Source organism: Magnolia sinica, chromosome 9, assembly GCF_029962835.1.
Source record: "Magnolia sinica isolate HGM2019 chromosome 9, MsV1, whole genome shotgun sequence".
NCBI lineage: Eukaryota > Viridiplantae > Streptophyta > Magnoliopsida > Magnoliales > Magnoliaceae > Magnolia > Magnolia sinica.
Window position 1 is genome coordinate 89,306,512 of NC_080581.1, and position 23,797 is coordinate 89,330,308.

At 40.2% G+C, this 23,797-nt stretch overlaps 2 protein-coding genes and 1 pseudogene across 3 annotated transcripts in view; all 3 read right to left on the minus strand.

The window, feature by feature from the left end:
* The window catches only part of LOC131256020 (disease resistance protein RPP8-like), a 98,082-nt gene that overhangs the window by 45,781 nt on the left and 28,504 nt on the right, over positions 1-23,797 (minus strand). For both annotated transcript variants that reach the window (XM_058257016.1, XM_058257015.1), the window contains exon 2: positions 13,182-14,866. In XM_058257016.1, the coding sequence (XP_058112999.1) occupies positions 13,182-14,796 (1,615 nt within the window). In that variant the 5' untranslated portion in view covers positions 14,797-14,866. The remainder of the gene's footprint in view (positions 1-13,181; positions 14,867-23,797) is intronic.
* Positions 8,478-12,936, minus strand: LOC131256022 (probable disease resistance RPP8-like protein 2). Its single transcript, XM_058257018.1, has 2 exons — positions 12,137-12,936; positions 8,478-8,494 (listed from the first exon to the last, which is right to left on the minus strand). The coding sequence occupies exon 1, from the start codon at positions 12,916-12,918 to the stop codon at positions 12,139-12,141; it is 780 nt and encodes a 259-aa protein (XP_058113001.1). The 5' UTR covers positions 12,919-12,936; the 3' UTR covers positions 8,478-8,494; positions 12,137-12,138.
* Positions 10,914-23,797, minus strand: part of LOC131256021 (probable disease resistance RPP8-like protein 2) — a 41,249-nt pseudogene continuing 28,365 nt past the window's right edge.

Sequence of the window (23,797 nt, forward strand, 5' to 3'; positions counted from 1 at the left end):
AAGTTGGGATTGAACGCCAACCATTGAATTTTTTTTCAGGGACTATAAAAGCTTTCGATCAAGCTTATACTTGTGTTTTTACTTCGTACATGTCCATGTTTAACTTATGAATAGATTAGATCTCAAATAAACATCATGGTGGGATGGGAAGGTTTCAACGGTGGGCGTCACTGTCCCCAATGTTTTCTACGGTGGGTCTACTTGATCTTTTGATCTGCCTCAAATTTTATTTTATTTTTGTTCTGCACTAAAATGATCTCTTCAAATGGATAGACGGTGTTGATACAACACACATCATGGTGGACCCACAAACCTTGGTGACGTCACTTCAGTAGCGAATATGCCGGTAGCTAATCGGCGTCCGCAGTACATGCCACGAATTATCACATACGTTCTTACGTCATAATTACTGTACGTTGCAGACGTGTGGGGCTCACCTATGATATTTATAAGGAATCCAAACCATGCATCTGGTGTGCATCCTCGTGATAACCGTACATCTAAAGGATCCTTCCGATCCAATTCTCCACTGGAACATCTGGTGTGCATCCTCGTGAATTTTTCAGCTAAAGAACACCTGATCATCACTGGTTGGATGACACGTACACAACACAGTGCCCCACAACATCCCATCTGGAATTTACATGGTGGGCGTCACCCTCTCAAATGTCCCCTCGTCTTCCTTTGGTGTGGCCCACCTGAGTTCTAGGCTAGGCTGGATTTCTTGGCCTAACGTGGGCGGTCTTATCAAATGGACGGGTTGGATGGAACTCATACATGGCAGTGGCCCCCAGGCAGCTCAAGCGTACGCTGACTATTTGTTCAATCATCCCCCTGCCACCCTCCGTGGGGACAACATCATCTGGGCTTGACTTGGATTCCGTTGCGATCCCTCCGTGCTGTAAAAAACACCGTAGGCACTAACATGATGTATGCATTTGGATACGGCGTGTATATCGACTCAGAACCCAGTCGAGCTGGCCTCAGCTCCACTTGGCACGGCCACCATCTAGCCTCATTGCAAACACAGCTTGGCTGGGTCCTCAAGCTTGATTGGCCAGCTCGCTTGGTTCAGTTAGCAGCTTGAGCTAGTTTTAGCTGAGTTTGTGTTGAGTTCGAGCCAAGATCGAGCCAAATTAGCCTATATATATAGCATTTTCGTAAATATATGGACCGCACCTTCAAATTTTTACTGAATGTAAAACACCAGCGGCGGTTTTATAGGTATCCCATTAAACATCTTATAAGCAACAAATAAAAAAAATAAAATAAATAAAAATAAAAAAAAGAGGAAGAAGAAGGATTTGTTTGATGAAATATACCTTCCTTATCACTAGCCGATATTTCGTTGAGTCATTTCATTAAACACTTGGTGGGCAACATTAGAGAATGCTCATTGCTTTATTTTTTGAAAACTAGAAAGGGGTAAATGCTAGGGTTTTTTAATTTTTTATATTTACTAACCAAGTTGAACCAGGCTCGAGCTACATATCGAATCGAGTTGAGTTAAGCTGGGCCAGCTTGAACTCGACTCGAACTCATTTTCGAGCTCTAAAAACCAACTCAACTCAAATCAAACTCAACTTCGAACCGAGCCAATTGGAGCTTTTTTGAGCCAAGTCGAGCGAGTTGACCGAGCTAGCTTGGTTCATGCACACCCCTAGTTTTATCCAGTCATACGTTCATTTTTCCTTCATTTGGGCGTGAGCCTAAAAACTAAGCACATCTAAATTTCAAGTGGACCACACCTATGAAAGAATGTGGATTGAACTACCACCATTAAAAACTTCCTAAGGCCCACTGTAATATTTATTTACCATCCAGTCTATTGATTTGATCACATGATCACATACACCTGGATTGAGGGAAAACACGCATATATATCAACCTACGCAAAACCTCTGCAACCTTCAAGATTTATTATTATTATTATTTTTTTATAATTATTATTTTTAACTGTGGTCATTTAATTACATTATTTCCCATGGTGTATCTGTTTTATTTTTGGGGTAATGCCCTGAAATGAGCTGTCAAAATGAATGAATGGTGTGGATAAAACATATATACCGTTGTGGTCCACGGAGCTTTTCCAGCATTGACGTAAGTACTGGAGGGGCCACTACTGAATCCGACGCAATTGAGTTGTGACACATATGTCACTCTTCGTTAAATCACATGTTGCGACGACAAGGATATGGAGGAACCTGTTTGTCATTTTCTCCTCGTAGGAGTGGATGTAATCATGTTGATAACGTAGTGAAGTAAATATCTGTCCGAATGCGTGAGGACATGAATAATATCCTGATGTCTCCATTTGTGGATCTGAAGCAGGTATAAGTGATGACCAAAAGTTTGCTAGATTAGATCATGTAATGAAAATAATACTCCATGATAGAAGCACAACACCTATCCGAAAATATCAATACTAATAGATAAGACGGGTGGAATCTAGTTTGGAAAGTGCTCAGGACACCCTCTGCCTGCGGTGGTGGGAATAATGGAAAGGTAATTAACAACAAAAAAAAAAAATTACAGTGTAAAATTTACGTTCCAGTACTAACATATATATATATATATATATATACACAAAACCTCATTAATGAATCTAACTTTCTTTTATGCAACTAAGCAAAGAGGTCCGCGGGCTCATGTCATCCCATATTATGCCAAGCTCAAAATATGAGTTCCTTACATGATTTAGGTGGTTTATATGATTAAAAACAATGTTCACGACATCACTCATCCTCTAAACTAATTTCATTGGTGTTGGCCAAGTGAATCATGGATGAGTATCATTTTTGGGCTATAAGTATAAATTTTTGTATGGCATCTAATGTTTACAGTGGGTTACATATAATTATCATAATGCTTCATATAAAAATTAGGGGTGAATGTCTCTCTCATGATTCTTTCCTTTGATGTGGTTGATCAGAATTATTATTGATCAATCTGATTTTGTCCCTGGGCATAACATGGAACTAACTAAATATTCAATAGACGGAGTGAATCTTAGGTAAATATTGCAGTGGGCCGTCAAAATTAAGAGTAGTGCAATTTTTTATTTTTTATTTTTCCTTTTTGAAAAAACCAAAAAGACCAACTCTCTTATTACTTACACAAGGTGAGATCAAGAATAAATGTAATTTTTTTTTTCTCTAATCTAATCTCTTTGTATATTGGTGTGGGATGCCCCTACTTGACTTTTGGCAGGCCCATTCGTGATGTATATAGAAATCTACTTTGACCATTAGGGCCTGTCAACTGTATTAGGTGGGATTAAGGTGGATGGAATTGTAAAAGTTGCAATAAATGCAAATGTAAGGTATTGTTGGTGGATTTGGTTTATCCCATGTTTTCTAATCCCATGTTTGATACCTAAGTATAAAAAAAGTAAATCCTAGGATTTAAATTCAAATTATGGATGTGGATGCAGCAAAATCCACCATCCGTGGATACGTTGTTTGGAACTATCACGAGCCACGACCTGATCTTCTTAGTGTGTTGACGTCAACAAGTTTTGTGGTCCCCACTATGATGTATGTGTTATATCTGTGCCGCCCATCCTTTTTGTGAGATCATTTTATGTTTGGGCCAAAAAAAGAGGAAGATCCAGTGCTTATGTGGACCACACCAGTAAGTAGTAGGGACAATGATGCCCACCATTGAAACCTTCCTAGGGCCCACCGTGATGTTTATTTGCTATCCAACTTGTTCATAAGGTCACAAAGAACTGGATGAAGGGAAAACAAAAATATCATATTGATCCAAAACTTCTGTGGCCCCTAAGAAGTTTTTAGTGGTATGCGTTCAATCCCCATTGCTTTTTATGGTGTGGTCCATTTGAGCTTTGGATCTGCCTATTTTTTGGGCCCATGCCTTAAAATGATATCGGAAAATGGATGAATGGTCTGCATATATCCCATACATCATGGTGGGACCTACATAACTTGCTAATGTGGATCCCACACCTATTCCATAGTGTTAGGCGGGATGGACACATTATGTTTTTTTTTTAATTTCTGACGAATCTGGAAAGCAATGTTGAATTTTGAGAGGCATTCTCATAATCCTTTCTAATTCCAGGCTCATATTCCAAAGCATATAGAGCTAATTTTGATCCCATCTCATACACATTCCAAACATGACATCCCAAATTCCAAAGTGGGATTAGTAATACAATCCTATCTAATCCGGCTTAATACCACTGCCCAAACGGCCCTTCGATGTGTAATCCTACTTTAGACACAAAGTCCAAAAATAAGGCCAACTTGCGTAAATAGGTGGGCTACACATCAAAGAAAATAGTTGACAGAGAGACGATCACCCTTGACTTTGAATAGGTCCATTACGATGATAATATGAAATCCATTCAAAGCATTAGATACCACATTACATTTAGGCTTAGGACCTAACATAAGGTTCATCCATGATTCAGGTGGAACATTTCAAGGGAAACGTTTGGAGGGTGATTGTTGCCCTGTGCACTGTTTACGATCATGTGGTCCACTTGAATTATAGATGGTGGTCATTTTTGGGCCTTTTGCCTAAGAAGAGTTGATGTACCTGATAGTTAGAATGGATTTACAGAGACATCAAAGTGGAGCCCATCTTAGCAGCTGGCCCATTTGCTCATACGTCTACCCAACCTGTGGTTAAATAAAATGCAACTGAAGATAGTAAAATGATAATTATATAAGGAGGTAGCTTCTCGAAAACATTTTAAAATTAGTGAAAGGTTTTGATAAATTTCCCTAATATTTAAAGGTCCACGTCATCAAACCTTTGGTCCAACATGTGTACAATGGATGCATCTAGACACCTTTTATGGTCTGACGTATTGGACATTAAAGGCTCAGATCACTCATGGAAAATCAACAGGAGAATTAGATACTTTAAACAGGCACTCAGAAAATGTACACGTGGCAAACGCAAACTTAAATTCAACCATCCAAAATTTGGGATTCTATCCTAACATCTGATTAATGAAAATTTGTTATTTAAAATATGGACTACTAATTAAAAAAATTCTGCCAGTAAGGAAAAGGAATTAGCGTAATTTTTGTTTTTACCATCCATCTAAAGTGGAGGCCATAATTTAAACGATTTAACTTGAATCAGCTACATTACGGGTACATTAACTTCTCAGTGCCTGTCTTTCAACCATCCCACTCTACTGGAGTATTTTTGTTTTTCTCATAATCGTGCTAGAGCTATTATGTCCTTTTTTCAACGTTATTTTGGCTTCCTTGTCTGATGCTTTGGGCCTGATCGAAGAGGTTTGCTAACATTGTGACAAATATCATGGAATTTTGCAAATATCATAAAATTCTGGCAGAAAGATCCTAAATTTGATATTATTGTGAGAAGAGTGGTAGAATATTGTGAAAATTTTACCATTCATTTTTTTTTTTTTTGGCTACTTTATCACAAAATCATTGTTCCCAAAATAATTCTTTTACCCATATTTTAAAAAGATTTTTACCACAAAATTCCTCACAAATTGGGATTCTACCAAATAATGACTAGTGTGACTGAAATGTGGGAGAAGTGTTTTTTGAGCTATGAAATTACCATAATGTTCACTATATAGTAATAGGACCGTTCAGGTTAACGCTCTTTTTCTTACATTTCATATATAATGCGAACCCTAAGTTATTAGGGGGCTCTCACGGCTGCTACTCTCCCAAGCCTCTCTCTCTCTCTCTCTCTCTCTCTCACTCTCATAATCTTCTCTTCCAAATCAATGTGGTATCAGAGATGTTGGTTTTCTAATCTACCAAATGTTATAACATCTTGCAATCTTTAACTATTGGAGCCGTCTTTGCCCCACCTCCATTGTTACTGTTTTGAGCATGTAAAATAGCATGGTGGATCTGTTCTAAACCACATAACTAGTTGGGTTTTGCATTTGTGACCGCCATTAACGGCGTAACTAGAGCAACTTTTTTCTACCATTAATAGAGAATGTGATGCCTTGTTATTGTTGTACGCTGATATGTTGTAATGTGGTCCTCCTATTGCTTTCATCAAGTGACATGGGTGTCTACGATCATCTATAATATAGGACTGTTAAATGGTATATCATCACAAGCGAAAATGGTATATCATCACATGCGTTGTTGTGGGCCACTCTCCATTCGTGCACGTAGCCTAGATCGACGGTACCATCAAATGTGTTGGGCATTCCATTTTCTGCTAGATAGATTTGTGGTGGCTTGTTGATCGTTGTTGGACCGTATCATTGATTACTTATTGTGACCGTTGTCACCGATTAGACCATTAGCATGTGCTGTGGCTCATGGTCATTGGCATACTTGATAATCACCCTCCATTGAATGGAAGAGTATGTCTATCACATTGTTATGTATGATAATAGCTCGAAGGAGATTTGACAGAATCTTCTCCTAGCCTTTAAAAGAAAATTGAAGTATCTAACTGGGAGTGCGCCTTCATAGAACTCAAATTCCTTATCCAAATGAAAGGAAGAGGATTATCAAGTGATGCACTAGCTCTCCAATGGCATGGAAGAGAATGTCTATCACACTGTTATGTATGGTGATAACTCGAAGGAGATTTGGCAGAATCTTTAGGAACTTTATTCCAACAAAAATAATATTCAGAGTTCTCATATGATATTTTTTAGAAATTTCAAATTACAAGACAAGGAAACAATTTTAATGACCATTGTGCCAAATTTTGTGGTCTTGTTGAAGAGTAGAAATTACATAATCCCTTTACCTAGGACATTCTAACTCAACAGTGCCAGAGGGAAGAGATTTGCATAGCTATTTTCCTTGCTACGGTCCAACCCTACTTAGACCCTACTATGACATAACTTTTGGCAAGTGAGAAGATGCCAACATTATTTGAAGTGTTTGTATGTATGCCAAGGGCCCAAATCCTTTAGAATCCTCTTCATCCCATCATTCAAATGATAATATCTCTATTATGGGTAACAATACTCGTGGTGGCCGACAACCGTAATATAGGGGACTTTTAGCAACGGAGCACGTGGAAGGATTTCCTCTAGTGATAGCTCCTGATCTCTTCCAAGAAAACGACATCACTGCATATATTGTAAGAAAAGTAACCATAATGTGGACCGTTGTTGGGATTTAATTCGATGAAATGGGGGTCTGACTCCTCATGAGGCACATTTGCACCCTCATACCAAGAAGAGGGGACATCCGGTACTACTATTCCTCCTCATCTAAGTGATACTATGCAGTCCATTGTTTGGGCCAAACTTGAAAAATTATTGAGCATGAACACAAGTGCAGACTCAATTGCCACTTCATCTACATCCGTGGCTAACTCAGGTAACGCCTTTGTCGCATTGACTGGTATGTCTCCTTAGGTCATTGATTCAATGGCCGTGGACCACATGACAAGTATTTGTCCTCTCATGTCCACCCTTAATGAGTCTATTACTTGTGCTCCTATTTCTTTAGCTAATGGTTCCTTTCCTAATGTTTATGGAAAAGGAAAAGTGCATCTTAGAGAGAACATAACTCTTTTATATATTTTATTTGCTCATAAGTTTCATTTTAATCTTTTTCTCTTAATCAAATTACAAAACAAATGAATTATTCTATTACATTTTTTCCTTCTCATTATGTCTTTTAGGATATCAAGACATGGGCGACGATTGGTAGGGGGGTGAATCTTAAGGACTATTACTTTGAGCAAGGTAGACATGGATGTGCACTTACCAACATTTTGGAGCAGAACACTCTCAAATGGCATGCCCGATTGGGATATTCGTCCTTTGAGTCTCTTCGTATACTTCTTTCTAGCTTATTATTTTTCTCCAATAAATTGTGAAACATGTTAGTTGGCAAAACATACTAGGTCTAGTTTTAGTTCTCAAATTAATAACCATGAAACTGAATTATTTGCATTAGTTCATTCAGATGTGGAGACCCTTTTAGATCCCAAGTTTGAGTAATTTTAAATATTTTGTTTCATTCATTGATGATTGCTCCCATGTGACATGGGTCTATATGCTTTATGATAAGTCGGAGATTTTTGAATGTTTTAAACATTTTCATGCTAAAATTAGAACTCAGCTCTAAAGATAAGTAAAATTCTTACATTCAAATAATGCTCTTGAGTATCTATCTGGTCACTTCTAGACTTACCTATATTACTTCGGTATTACACGTCAAATATCATGCCCATATATATTGCAACAAAACAGTGTTGCTGAATATAAGACTACACATTTTCTGGAAGTGGCTCGCTCCCTCATGATACACATGAATGTTCTAAAGTATCTTTGAAACTATTCAGTTCTAATGGCTTGTTATCTTCTAAATCGCCAATCATCCTCTGTTTTGCATGGGTGTACACCCTTCTCTCTTTTATTCCCTGGAAAAAAATCACCCTCTTCCTCCTTATGTGTTTGGGTGTATTACATTTCTTCATAGTGTTGGTACCCCATCACATAAAATGGACTCGAGAGCCACAAAATGTATCTTTCTTAGGTACTCTCCTGGCAAAAGGTTATACACAGACAATTGAGTTAGATTATGAGGAGATATTCTCTCTTGTGGTTAATCTAAACTTGGTGCGATTTTTCGTCTCAATTGCAGCTACCAGATCCTAGCCCCTTTTATCAACTAAACGTGAAGAATACCTTCTTACATGATGATTATTCAAAAGAAGTTTACATGGAATAACCCTTGGGGTTCATTGCCCAGGGGGAGAGGGGGAGCGTTTGTAAACTTCATTGCCTGAGGTTTATTGCGTGGTTCGAGAAGTTTAGTGATGCTCTTATTTATACTACTTTCCATTATTGTTGTGTGGATCACTCCATTTTCATACATAAACCGAATTGTGAAAAGGATTGTGATTTTGATTGTTTATGTACGTCGACGACATCATAGTCACAGGTAAACGCTATATATTTAGTAGCAATTCCAAACCAAGGATCTAGGCACCTTGAGTTACTTTCTCGGAATAAAGGTGCATGCTCAACTGTTGGAATTACTTTAAACTATCGAAAGTATAGTATGGAAGAGACATGAATGCTAGGATATAGACCATGTGACACTCCAACGGAGCTAAATAGTAAATTAGTAGATGATCAAGGGGACCTGTTTGAAGAACCCGAATGATATTGTCAACTAGTTGGAAAAATAATCTATCTTACGGTAACTGGACCAGATATCTCTTTTTCTGTAAGACTAGTTAATTGATTTATGCATAAGCTAAGAGTACCACATTGGGAGGTTGTGGTTCGTATTCTGCGCTACTTGGGACTCTTGGACAAGGTTAATTATATTAGTCTAATACTCATCTTCGCATTGATGGATATACAGATGTAGGTTGGGTTAAATCTGTGATTGATAAACATTCCACCTTCGGATACTGTACTCTGATTGGAGGTAATCTTGTGATGTGGGACATTAAGAAAAAGAATGTATTGGTTAGGTCTAGTGCTTGAGGCTGAATATAGGGTTATGGGCCACACAGTTTGTGAAATGATTTGAGTGACATCCCTTCTTCAAGAATTCTTTTGACATCTCTCTTATGATCCTTCATTGTGATAATTAGGCAGCTATCCATATTGTCAATAATTCAATATCTCTTGAAAGGACGAAACATAAAAAGGTGGACTGTCACTTCATTCGAGAGAAAGTCGCATCTAAAGAGATCGTCATCAAACATGTTCAATCAAAGTACTAACGAAGAGATTTTTACAAAAGCATTAACTTGGGATATGGGAGTACAAATTTGTAATAAGTTGGGTATGCACAATATATATGCCTAGCTTGAGGGGGAGTGTAGAAAATAGGACCATTTGGGTTATCTTTAGGTCTGGGCCCACCTTTAGGCCCAACTCTCTGTCTTATATGTCATATATAATGCAAACCCTAGGTTGTGAGAGGGCTCTCCAGCTACTCTCCCAAGCATCTCTCTCTCTCTCTCTTGGCACTTTTTTCTTTAAAAAGTGATAAAGTGGAGATTTGTGGGCCCACGTGATATTTTTATGTATCCAACCCACCCAACAAATGTACACCATGGTATTTAGAAGAATGAAAATTTCCTACTCATCAAGCTTTCTTGATTGGCCAATGTAGGAATCGGGAGAAATAGGGTAGAATTGATGTGACATGGAAAAACGGATTGACAGTGTGAATATATAAAGAATACATACATAAAGGTGGGCTGCACAGTAGGAACCCCACCATCTTGGGTGAGGCCAGGGTCTCACCTATGGAAGTGGATTGCGTATTGAGTAACTCAGTACGCTAAGCGTGGTGAGTAAACTCCGTGGGGTCCATTAAGATTTATGTATTTTATCCAGTTTGTCCATCTACTTTACCAGATAATTTTAGGGCCTTAGTTCAAAACCAAAGCATATACAAGTCTAAAATGGATCACACCATAGGAAACAATGTGAATTGAATGTCTACCGTTGAAAAATTCTTGGGGTCACATAAGTTTTGAATTAAGATTATAGTTGTTTTTTCCCTTCATCCATGTTTTCATGATCTTATGAACGGTTTATATGACAAATAAACATTACTGTGGGACCTAGCAAGGTTTCAACTATGGAAATCATTATTTCCACGATTTCCTTTGGTATGGTCCACTTGAGCTTTGGATAAGCTTCAATTTTTGTCTCAATGCCTAAAATGAGGTTGAAAAATGGATGGACGACATAGATAAACCACGTACATTCATAGTGGGCCCAACTGAGTTTGAGTAACTCACTACGCAATCCGATTTCCTCGCCTTTTCCCCTTCCACACGGGGTGCATATTGTGTCCGGGCAGGGCTCTGTAGGGCCCACTGTGATGTAAGTGTTTTATCCACACTGTTCATCATTTTTATCAGATCATTTTAAGGTAGAAGACAAAAAATGAAATAAGTTCACAGCTCTAGTGGACCACACCAAAGGAAGCTGTAGTGATAATGACACTCACCGTTGAAACCTTTCTAAGGGCAAACGTGATGTTTTTTTTTTTTTTTTCCATCCAAACCTATTCATAAGGTCATGTAGACATGGATGAAGCGAAAAAACAAATATTAGCATGATCTGATCAGAAACTTCTCCAGCTCTCAAGAAGTTTTTAATGCTGTACGTTTAATCCCCAATTTGTGGTCCACTTAAGCCTTGTGCCTGCCTTGTTTTTTTGTCTCATACCTTAAAATGAAATGAGAAAAATGATGAATGGGGTGGATAAAACACTTACATCACAGTGGGCCCCACAGAGCCCTGCCCGGACAGGACGCAATCCACGTCCTCCACGGAGGAGGTGAAATTGGATTGCGTTCTGAGATACCAGTAGGCTTATATCTCACTGAGTAAACTAAGTTGGTCCTACCGTGAATGTGTGTGGGTTATCCACGCCGTCCATCCGTTTTTCAGCTCATTTTGGTAGCTGAGCCAACAATTGAAGCATGCCCAAAGCTCAATTGGACCACACCACAGGAAACAGTGGGAATACTGACTTCCACCGTTGAAACCTTGGTTGGGTCCACAGTGATGTTGAATTTTCATCCAACCGGTTCATAAGATCACACAGACATGGATGAAGGGAAAACACAGATAACAGATTGATCCAAAACTTCTGTGGCCCCCAAGAAATTTTCAACGATAGAATTTCAATTCACACTGTTTTCCCGTGATGAGGTCCACTTCAGATTTGGATATACTTCATTTTTGGGCCAGAGCCCTCAAATTATCTATTAAAATGGATGGACAGAGTGGATAAAATATGTAAATCATGGTCGACCCCACAGAGTTTACTCTCAGCGTGATGAGTTACTCAGTGCGCAATCGGCGTCCGGAGGAGGTACATCCTCCAAATACAATACCAAAGAAAAAATTTTAAAAAAATGCACCACATCAAGCCATCAGGGATATCCTGGTGCCAGTGGGATGGGGCAATAAACATCCCTCACTGACAATTAGGATAAATAAGAGTCTGGATCTTCTCTTTGACACAAGCAGGGATTTCCTGCTTGTTCCAGTGTGAATGGCTACGTTATCACTGACTCCACTAATCACATTGCAACAAATAAGAAATCCCTGCTGATATGGCGGGCAGAGGATCCAAATTTAATAAATATATCAAATTTGAAATGACAAATAAAATTTAAATAAAGAAAAAGATATCCTTACTCTTATTGGATGATAAGAGAGGGTATGTGTCGGATCTTAAACCAATCCTCACCCTCGTTCTCTCTTACCCTTTCTTTCAATTCTTCTGACATGTATTCCAACTTCAATTCTTGAAGGGTGATGATATATCGCAATCCATCAGGAAGCATCCTCAATCTTTCACATGATGAAATCTCCAAACACCTAAGATTCCGCATAGCTCCTTCCTCCACTCTCCACTCCTCTAATTCATATAATCCAACAATATTCAGAGTGTCGAGCAGTGGAAACCCTCCAGCAGAGCAAACCATTTCCTTTCCCATGCAAGGGTCTCCTCCAATAAAACTGGCGTGGATACAGAGACTCCGAAGGTTGGGCAGCTTCTCCAGTGTTACCATCGGGTCTCGTTCTAATTTGGAACCATACAAGCAAAGCTCAGTGAGGTTAGGTGGGAATACATGCGGCTCTGGTAATTTCTCTAAGCGTCCAATCAATGTCATTTTATATAGATGCTCATGTTTTGAGAAGGACTCAAAAGCTGGAATCCACGATCCATCCCATGACATTAGCGACAATGATCTGAGGTGGACCAATTTACTAATGGAACGAGATAATGCCATATGGACATCTCCTCGTATTTCATATATTCCCAAATCTCCCAAATTGGTCAGTTTCTCCAACCCATTTTCTATCCAGCTGCCCGCCCTTACTCTAGTAAGCGTCCGGAGATTGCTCAAGTGATGGAGTTGCATGCCGTTGCTGAACCAACCATTGTATACGATTAAGTGCCTTATCTGTTCCATCTGGGTAATATCATCTAGTAGCCAACCTGGCATGCCTGAATACCGTATATCAAGAGTTTGTAAATTAGACAGGCGAATTATGGTGGATGGTAGATATTTTAACTTCCCCATTTCAAGACGTAGGTACCTCAAGCGGATTAGGTCCCCAATTTCGTCAGGGAGACCTGAGAGTTCTCTGCTTTGGAGATGCAACACCCTGAGAAATTCGAAAGATCCGCCCGGGATATTCAGGGCTAGTTTCTCTGGCAAGCCACTCTCGTAACTGAAGTCCAACAAAGAGAGGAGACGTGGAGTGGAGCTGTTCAGAGAGATGCAGTTGCTGATGTCACCACTAGTAATTGCAAGTCGGTCTGCCATGATGGATGATGACGTAGGTGCTTTGTTACCATACACGTACAGGAAATTTTCGTTCTTTGCTTTTGAAATCGCAAGGTTGCGTAGATGATTATTAATGCGGCACTTTTTAATCATTCCATTGCTTTTCCTTTCGGACACCTGAATCATGCTTCTACTGATGAGCTCTTCTACAAAATCCTCCGCAACGTCCTCCATATCTTTTTCTTCTCTTCTCTGCACGAATCCTTCCGCTATCCATATCCGAATCAATTCGTCCACAAAGATTTCGGAGTGTTCAGGAAATGCTCCAAAATAAAGAAAGTAGGGCTTCAAGTAATAGGGCAAGTCACCGTAGCTCAGGGCCAATATGCCCGAGATTGCATCTTCTTCACTTTGATGTACCCACCATTCCACACTTCTAAGCACTTTCTCCCACTTATACACTGACTTCTCTTTCCTTGATAAGACGCCTCCTAAGACTGTGATTGCTAGAGGTAAACCTCCACATTTCGCAACCATCCTTCTCCCCAACGCCACCAGATTTGGAGGGCATGCAGGAGAAGGATTTTCCAGTAGTGCTTTCTTGCAAAACAATGTCCAGCTCTCATTTTCATTGAGAATATGTAATTTATGAGGTGTGCTCTGTGTATCTGCATACTTTGCTACTTCTTCATTACGAGTCGTGAGCAGCACTCTGCTGCCATTTTCACAATCTGGAAATGCAGTAACCAAGCCATCCCAAGCTTCTCTGGACCATATATCATCAATTACCACCATATACCGCATCCCTTCCAAGTATCTCCGCAAGGCTTCCTCAGGTTTGTCTCTTGAGAGACATGGAAAGCTTGCTAAAAGAATATCTCGCACTTGATAATATTCTTGAGCCACATTCACCCAACAACAAATATGGAATCTACTCCGTACATAGACGTCATTGTAAACTTTCTTTGCAAGAGCAGTCTTTCCTGTTCCTGCCGTACCAGTGATCGAAATGACAACACGCCGCATATCTCCTGCAATCAGCCTCCCCACCAGTGTCCTTGCCTCGTCTTCAAAGCCGACCGCTTTGGCTTCCTCTACAATAGGAGCCCTCTTCTCCCTCAGTATCTGGCTTTGAGTCGAAGAAGTTGAAGCTTCTCCAGATGCCTGTATATTGTGGATGCCGTACTGTGATCTGTTGGACAAGACATCGAGCCTTGTTTTTAAGTCGAAGATCTTCTTTCCAAGATCCTCAATGGCTGGTTTGTCTTTGATGCCACTATCAAAAGTGGATTGGTAACTCATCAATCCAGCACTCGTCTCTCCTCGCTGCTCTGCAATTTTAAAGATGAAGGAGTCGATGACATTCTTAGTGTTGTTTGCTACTTCTATTAGCTGAACATTTTCATTATACCCGCGCATCCCATCCACGTCTTTGAGTATGGCTTTGAGATTGTTTCGAAGTGACATGACCCACACATCTACATGGGAAAGGTAAAAATCTTTCTGCCTTAGAAAATAGGTCAGAGTTTCTGCGGCGGATTGAATAGCACTCTCAGCCATTCTCTGTCTCCCTTCCTTCGGAAGCTTCTATATTCAAAAAATATCCTTCTTCAACCAGGAAAGTCTCTCCCTACAAAAGCAAAGGCGCACTTAATTATTTCATCTTCAGCTTTCGTAAAACCCACGACTCTCTTTGAGTGCGGATCATCTGTGTTGTTGGGAAACGGATTGGCTACTCCCCTGCCACTAGCCCGGTGGCTAGTGGTCGGTGCTCTACGGGCCCACTATGAAGTATGTCTTTTATCCACGCCGTTGATTCATTTACAGATAATTTTAGCACTTGATCCCAAAAATGAGAGGTAAATAAATCTCAGGTGGACCACACCAATGGAAAACAATATTGATTGGATATCCACCATTAAAATCCTCTTAAGGACCACTGTACTGTTTATTTGACATCCAATCTGTTGATTAGGTCATATAGACTTTTATGGCCCCAAAACGTTTTTAATGGTCTACGTTCAATTAACACTGTTTCCTGTAACGTGGTCTACTTGATATTAGGATATACTTCATTTTTGGGCTTATAACATCAAATTATCTTAAAAATAAATGGATGGCATAGATGAAACATATACATCATGGTTGGGCCCACATATACATCATGGTTGGGCCCACAAAGCACCGACAACTAACCATCGGCTGGTGGCGGAGTAGCCGCCGTGTGGAAGACTTCGGAAATTCCAGTGTTGTTGCTCATTGTTACTTGATGACATTTAAAACCGGCACAGCGCGACTTTTAGCGCATGGAAACTTTCTGGTTCATCATGACTTTTGTGTTACATCCACACCGATTCGTCAATTTTTTTAAATAATTCTAAAGCACGATACAAGAAATTAGGTAATATCCAAAGCTCAAGTGAACTACTCCACAGAGCAGCGGTGATTGAGCAAACTACAGTTGAAAGCTTCATGAGACCAATCGTTAGGCTTACTTTCCATCTAACATGCTCATAAGGTCACACATACTTAGATGAATCTAAAGCACAAATATGAACTTCATCAGACACTTCTGTAGACTCAGAAGAACTTTTCAACGGTAGCATCAATTCCTTCCGTTTTCTTTTAGGTGTGGTGTGGTACACTTTTAGCTTTGGATCTAAAACACAAAATCGTTAATGGGCATTTGGCGCATGAGTTTAAATGGGATTAAGTGGGAGTGGGTTTTAAGAACCCATGAATCGTTACAATGTCTTGTTTGGGACTCAGATAAGGAAGCCCTTTCTTGAAATCAGCGTCGGAGCAAGGGTTACTGCAATCCTACTTTTGAGTTTCATGTGGTTAGTGGTCGGTGCTACGTAGACCCCACCATGATGTATGTGTTTTATCCATGCCATCCATCCATTTTAAAATATAATTTTAGTGCTTGATCCCAAAAATGAGGTAGATATAAATCTCAGGTGGACCACACCATGGGAAAACAGTAGTGATTGAATTACACCATTAAAAACCTCCTAGGGCCAACTGTGCGGTCCACTTGAGATTTGGATCAAACTCATTTTTGGGCTCATACCATAAAATGACATGGAAGAATGGGTGGACAACATGGATGAAACACATACATCATGGTGGGGGCCATAAAGCACTGACCGGTAGTGGCAAGATGAGTAGCCAATCCGTTTCACAAACATGAAGTGGGATGGCCTCCGAGCCATGGGATTAGAAGACAATCCCTGACAAAGTGTAATCATTACATTTCGGTAATTCCATCCCACTTAAACCCATCTAATCCCATGCTTAGTATACCCATGGTTTATGATGTAAAAGGTGCGGTTAGCTAATAAAATATACGAACAAAAAATAAAATATATATATTTAAGGGGTGTTTGGGATCTCTACAAATAAGAGTTTATTGGCTTTATTTTTATTTTTATTTTTAAAGATTTTAGGCTATTTGGTAAAAGCCTAATTAGATAGGTTATTCATTTAGAAAATATCAAATAAGCTTTTTATAAGTTGGAAAAAGATTACTTTTTGAAAAATAGATTATTTGGCTTAAGTGGGTAGATAGTATTTTTAATCAAATTTTAAACAATTTTGTCCTTAAGAGTTTTAAAATAATTTCCATCTTGCACCCTTCTTTTTTCTTTACAATCTCTCCAAGGTAGGCCCACGTGATGAACGACCTATAGTGAAGGTGGGGCCCTACATGATGAATGGTCCACAACAAAGGTGGGCCCACATAATGCATGGTCACATCAAAGGTGAGCCTCACATGATGGATGGCCCACATCAAGGTGTGGCCCCACATGATGGACAATCCACAATAAAGGTGGGACCCACATGATAAATTGTGAACATTGAATGTGGGGCCACATGATGGAAGGTTGACATTAAAGGTGGGCCCACATGATGAGTGACCTATATTGAAGGTTGGAATCCATGTGATGGATGGTCCATAGTAAAGGTGGGACCTACATGATGGTTGGTGGACATCAAAGGTGGGTCCCACGTGATGGATGACTCGGATCAAAATGTGTCCACGCATAATAGACTATCTACATCAAGCAGGCCCCATATGATAGATGGTCCATGACAAAGGTGGGACCAACATGATGGATGGTGGACATCAAAGGTGGGCCCCTCATGATGAACTATGCATATTGAACGTGGGGGCCCCACATGACGTATGGTACACATCAAGGTGGGCCACATAATGAATGATTCACATCAAAGGTGGGCCCCACATGATGGATGATATGCATCAAATTGCGTGCCTAGCATGATGGAACATCCACATCAAGTGGGTCTCATTTTATGAGTGGTCAGCACCAAAGGTGAGAACCACATGATGGATGATGGTCATTGAAGGTGGGCCCACATGATGAATGACCCACATTGAAGGTGGGGCCCACACAATGAATGGTCCACATCAAGGTGGGCCCACATAATGGATGAAGCAGGCTTCACATGATGGATGACTCACATCAAAGTGTCCCCCCTCGTAATGGACGATCCACATCAAGTGGGCCCCACCTAATGGACAGTTCACATCCAAGGTCTCACATGATGGAGGACACGTATCCAAAGTAGGCCACATGATGGATGATCCACATAGAAGGTGAGCCTCAAATGATGAATGGAAAATATCAAAAGTGGGCCCCACATGATGGACAAGCCACTTCGAAGGTAGGGCCCACATTATGAACATATCAAATGTGGACTCTACGTGTAGGTGACATGTAGCGGACATTGAGAAGCCTCACATAAAGGACAATTAGCATTGATGGTGGGCCCCATATGATGGATGGCCTACATCAAGGTGGGCCCCTAATGATGAATATTATACATATGAGACGGGTTTTGCATGATGGACGACCTACCTTGAAAGTTTGGCTCACACGATGGATGGTCCACATCAAAGGTGGGCTCCATATATAGACGATCCGCATCTAATATCCGACCTAATGGATGGCCCAAATGTCTTAATATATGAAGATCTTATATAGCCATCTAGTCTTTTACCATTTGGGGCACGATCCATCTAAGATCCAACAAAACAACCATCTCGAATGCTCTTATAATGGAGCTCGCACAATCTTTAAAAATGACATCAATTGTCTCTAAAAAAGCTCTTATTTAAATATTTTTCTAAATGTATTTATTTTAAATAATAACTTTTCGTACTTGAAAAAGAGCTTATTAGAGTAGCTCTTATTGAATTAGAGTAGAGATGCCAATGAGCTTATTAGACTTTGTTCATTTACATATTTTCACATTAGTTACCGCTTCTCCCTAGGCTCGGATTGGGTAGTATAGAACATAACAACTGACTTGCTGAGGTGGCAAACTTCTGTGGGCCCCACTATGACATATGTGTTATATTCACACTGTTCATCCATTTTGCAAAATCATTTTAAGGCATGAGCCCAAAAACGAGGTAGTTTCAAACCTCAAGTGGACCACCTCACGGAAAGCAATGGGGACAATGATGCCCACTATTGAAACTTTTCGAAGGCCCACCATGATGTTTATTTGCCATTCAACTTGTTCATAATTATGTCCACTATGATGTTGGTGTTAAAAAATAAAAAAAAAAACAAAAACAAAAACAAAAGGTCCACTATGATGTTTATTTGCCATCCAACCTGTTCATAAGGTCATAAAGACCCAGAACACAAACATCAAATTGATCCAAAGACTTCTACAATACAAAAGAAGTTTTCAATGGTAGGTATTCAATCCCCACTTCTTTGTGGTGTGGTCCACTTGAGCTTTGAATATTCCTTCAATTTTTGGATGATGCCCTAAAATGAGTCGGCAAAACAAATGGTTGATGTTGCTAAAATGCAAACACCATTGTGGGTGTCACATGGTACTTACACAATGTGCCATGGTGGGTCTCAGAAAGTCCTTACACCACGGTGGGTTCCATAGAGTCCTTATCCCACCAAAACGGATGATGTGGTTTGAATGGTGACCCCAATGTTAGCGAAATAGTTGGTTTCAAAGCTCAAAGCTCTATGGGGCCCACCATGACGTGCATGTTTTATCCATGCCGTCCATCCGTTTTTCTTGCTCATCGTAGTGCAAGAGCCCAAAAATTATATAGATTAAAAGCTCAAGTGAACCACACCATAGGAAAAATTGAGAATTGAATTCTTAACATTGAAATCGTCCTAGCAGCCCCAAAACTTTTAGATCAACTGTATATTTGTGTTTCCCTTCATCCATGGTCATATGACCTAATCATTAGATTGGATGGCAAATAAACATTACAGTGGGCCTTAGGAAGTTTTTAACAGTGGGAGTTCAGTCACCAATGTTTTCATCTAGCATGGTCCACCCAACATTTAGATGTACCTAATGTTTGGGTTCATGCCCTAAAATGAGCTACTAGAATAGATGAATGCCATGGATAAAACTAGGGCTGAAAGTTAGGTGGGTTCAACTCGATTGACCTGTGACCGACTCGACATTACGTTGGGCTCGGGCAGGATGTATTAGATTTGGTCTCGAGCTTGGGCTATATAAACACTAGCCCAATAAAACTTGGGTAGGGCTCGGGTTGAGGTCTTGGGTTGCCCAGCCTAAACCTAACCCGAACCCGATCGAGATATATATATAAAGTTACTTATAAATTATAATTGAGTGTGGATTGTTTGTGTTGAAGGCACATTAGATTTCAGTGCAGTTGTGTCTCATTGGTCCATGCCATTTGCAATGACTTAGGCTACTAAGATATGCTAGATTTCTCTCCCAAATAGATGGCATGCTTAACAGTACGACTTTTAAAGGAGTAGTTGTCCTATATTTTAATTAGTTTGTTTAGAAAAATAAAATAAAGTTGTTGTTTTTTTTTTTTTTATATACGGTAAATAACTACACATATGATTAATAAAATCATAGGTACAAAAAATAAGATGTGTATTGAAATATAATAGACTAATGTAATAATAAAAATATTAGCATGTATCCACCCGACCAACCCGACTAACCCGACCGAGTCCACTTGGGTTGAGAATTCCCAGCCCGAGGTTGGGTTGGGTTGGGTTGGGTTAGGGTTGGGGTATGGGAACCTTGGGTTGGGCTGGGGTTAAGCACCAACCCGACCCAACCCGCCTGACTTTCAGCCCTAGATAAAACACATACATCATGCCCTAAAATAAGCTATCAAAATAGATGAATGGCATGGATAAAACACATACATCATTATGAGGCACCATGAGATTTGACACTAGATAGCGGGTTGGTGGGGGGTCACCAATCGAACCACTTTCAAAACGGATGCCCTATAATTGGGGAGCAAATTAGCTGTTACCCCAGGTAACCCCTTGGGGGGTTTTACCCTAACCATGTGGGGCCCACATATATGTGTGTGTGTGTGTGTGTATATATATATATATATATACAGGGAAATGGTTCTATGTGGTCGAGCTCATGGGAACTTCCCATGAGATCGGGCTATGTGGGCCCCACTGTGATGCATGTTGAACATCAACACCATGCATTTGATGGGTTCCCTTTAAATTATGGGATATCCCAAAAATCAACCATATATGAAACTTCGGTGGGCCATACCATCTAATTAAAATCATGTGTAGACATGCCTAAAGCATATAAAAGCACTTTGTGGGGCCCATCTAAAATTTGGATGCATCTGAAACTTGGTCTAACCCCTCATCCAAGTGGGATAGACATAATGGATGGGCTGGATTTGTGAACCACATCTCAATGGGCCCAACAAATGATTATGAATGTTTTAATGGGAGGGTAACCCCTCTCAACTTTTGTATGTGGTGTGGCCCACACAAGTCATGGATTGACTTGATTTTTAAGCTCGAGGCCCACCATGGAATGGTGCATCTGACTGATGGGGTAGATGTTCGACAGGCATCACAGTGGGGCCCACCAGCTCGACCTCATGGGAAGTTCCCATGAGGTTGACCGCATAAAACCATTTCCCATATATATATATATATATATATAGAGAGAGAGAGAGAGAGAGAGAGAGAGAGAGAGAGAGAGAGAGAGAGAGAGACTCTAAGCTATGCACCGGGTCTGGATGAAAGCGTTCTTATGCGTGAGTTTGAAAGAATGAGTTTTTTCTCTCTAGCACATATGTTCACCCTATTCTCGGCGTAAGCCTTTCACATGAAGTTCTTCCACTGGGATGTTAGGTGGGTCCCACCAAGATGTTAGTGATAAATCAATGTCGTCCATACATTTTAAAAAATAATTTTATAGTATGAACCCAAAACTGAAGTAGATCAAAATCTCAAGTGGGCCACACAGTGTTGATTGAACTCTCACCATTAAAAACTTCCTGGGAGCTACCAAAATTTTGGATCAAGCTGATACTCGTTTTTGCCATCATCCAGGTCTATATGACCTAATCTACAGGTTGAATGTCAAATAAACGTCACGGTGGGCCCTAAAAAATATTTAACGGAGGGAATCATTATCACCACTACTTCATGTGGTGTGGTCCACTTGAGATTTGGATCCGCCTTAGTTTTAGGATAATGCCTTGAAAAGATAAGGAAAAATGGATGGATGGTGTGGATAAAACCCATACATCACGTGACCACTCAAATCTCTTGCCCATTCATAGCTAGAGACCGCAGCATTAGGATGCGATCTGCGCAAATTTGCGGAGAAGTCACCAGATGGGGATTAGCTATTGACAAGTTGAGCGTGACGCGATCCGCATGGATTTGCGGAGAAGTCATTAAGTTCTGTGGGATCTATCATGATGTATATGTTACATCCACACTGCCCATCCATTTGGAGAGATTATTTTAGGGCATAGAGCAAAGAATAAGGCAAATCCAAAGTTGTAGTGAACTCGACCACATAAAACAGTGGGGAGAGTGACGCCCACCGTTGGAAACTTCCTAAGGTTCATCATTATGTTTATTTGAGATCCAAACTGTTCATAAGCTAACGCAAACATGAAAGAAGGGAAAACATAAATATCAGCTTGATCAAAAACTTTTGTAGCCCTTAGAAGTTTTTAAGGGTGTGTGTCACTCTCCCCACTATTTTCTGTGGTGGGTCCACTAAAGCTTTGTATGTGGCTCATTCTTTAGGTCATGACTTAAAATGATCTCTCCAAAGGGATGGACGGTTTGCATACAAAATATGCACCATGGTGGGGCCACAGAACTTAAACTTTTTCTAGGTGACAAAAATTTTGGATAAAATTTTTTGTTTGGTTAACTTGTTAGTACACACCCATGTCGGTTCACACACGTCATGTTTGGTATAACCGTAGATGCATGACTCGTATAAGGCATAGGGATACACACGCGCACACACACACACACACACACCCCCACACACTCACGACGTAGTGGGATTTCACCACCCATGGGTACTCGGACCCTTGACCAGGTGTTGAAACTATTCAGAGTCTACCACTGGAGCAAGAGTAAGGACCCGCATAGGGAGATTACTAGGGGGCTCAAATTGCCTGGCGCAGAAGACCACCAGTATTGACACGGCACTGGTCCATGTGGCATGATGTATGTGTAACATCGACACCATTCATCCTTTTTTTTCTTTTGTTTTTTTTTTTTTTTTTCTTAATAGTTTTAGGCATGACCACATAAATGAAGCAGATCCAGGTGGACAATTCCGAGAAAGCAATGGGGTAGAGTGACTACCATTGAAAACTTCTTGGGGCAAAGGAAGTGATGAATCAAGTTGACATTTGTGTTTTGCCTTCATCCAGGCCTGTGTGGCCTTATGAACAAGTTGGATGGTAAATAAACATGATGGTGGGCCCAAGAAGGTTTCAACCCACTGCTCTCTATGGTGTGTCACATATTAACTTTGATGTGCATCATTTAAATGATTTGGCAAAATGAATGGATGGCATGGATATAACACATACATCATGGTACGACCCACATAACTATGCCACTTCAAAATCTTTAAAGATGTCAGTGACAAATCCACTCTGTCCATCTGTTTTGAAAGACCACGATCGGACAGGATTTTAAAAGGCAGGCAGATTCAATTCTCTTGTGGTCCATACCACATGAAACTATGGGAATTTAACATCAGGCGGTGACAGAAATTTTGTATGAGAATTATTTGTCCATCATTTTTCAGCTTATCTTAAGATGTGATTCTAAAATCTTTTAACAAATATAAAACTCAAATGGATAACATCATTGGGAACAGTGTTGAATGACCGTCCCAAACTCTTTGTGGGCCACAAAAGTTTTTGATCAAGCCCATCTTTGTATTTTTCCTCCATCCGTCGTCTGGTTGACCTTATCAATGGTTGGATGACAAATAAACTTTACGGTGGACCCCATACGCATGGGCAGCCATTCATCAAGAAAAGGGCAGCGGCTTGGCTGGTGTACTACACACCGCCGATCTAGCTGGTGTCTCATAATGCGTGAGCCAAAGAATAAGACAGATCCGAGGATTAAGTAGACTACACTGCAAAAGGCAGTGGGGGATTGAACGGCTACCGTTGCAAAAACAGTAAGTTTTAGATCAGTATAATATTTGGTTCTCCTATTCATCTAGGTTTTGTGCGACG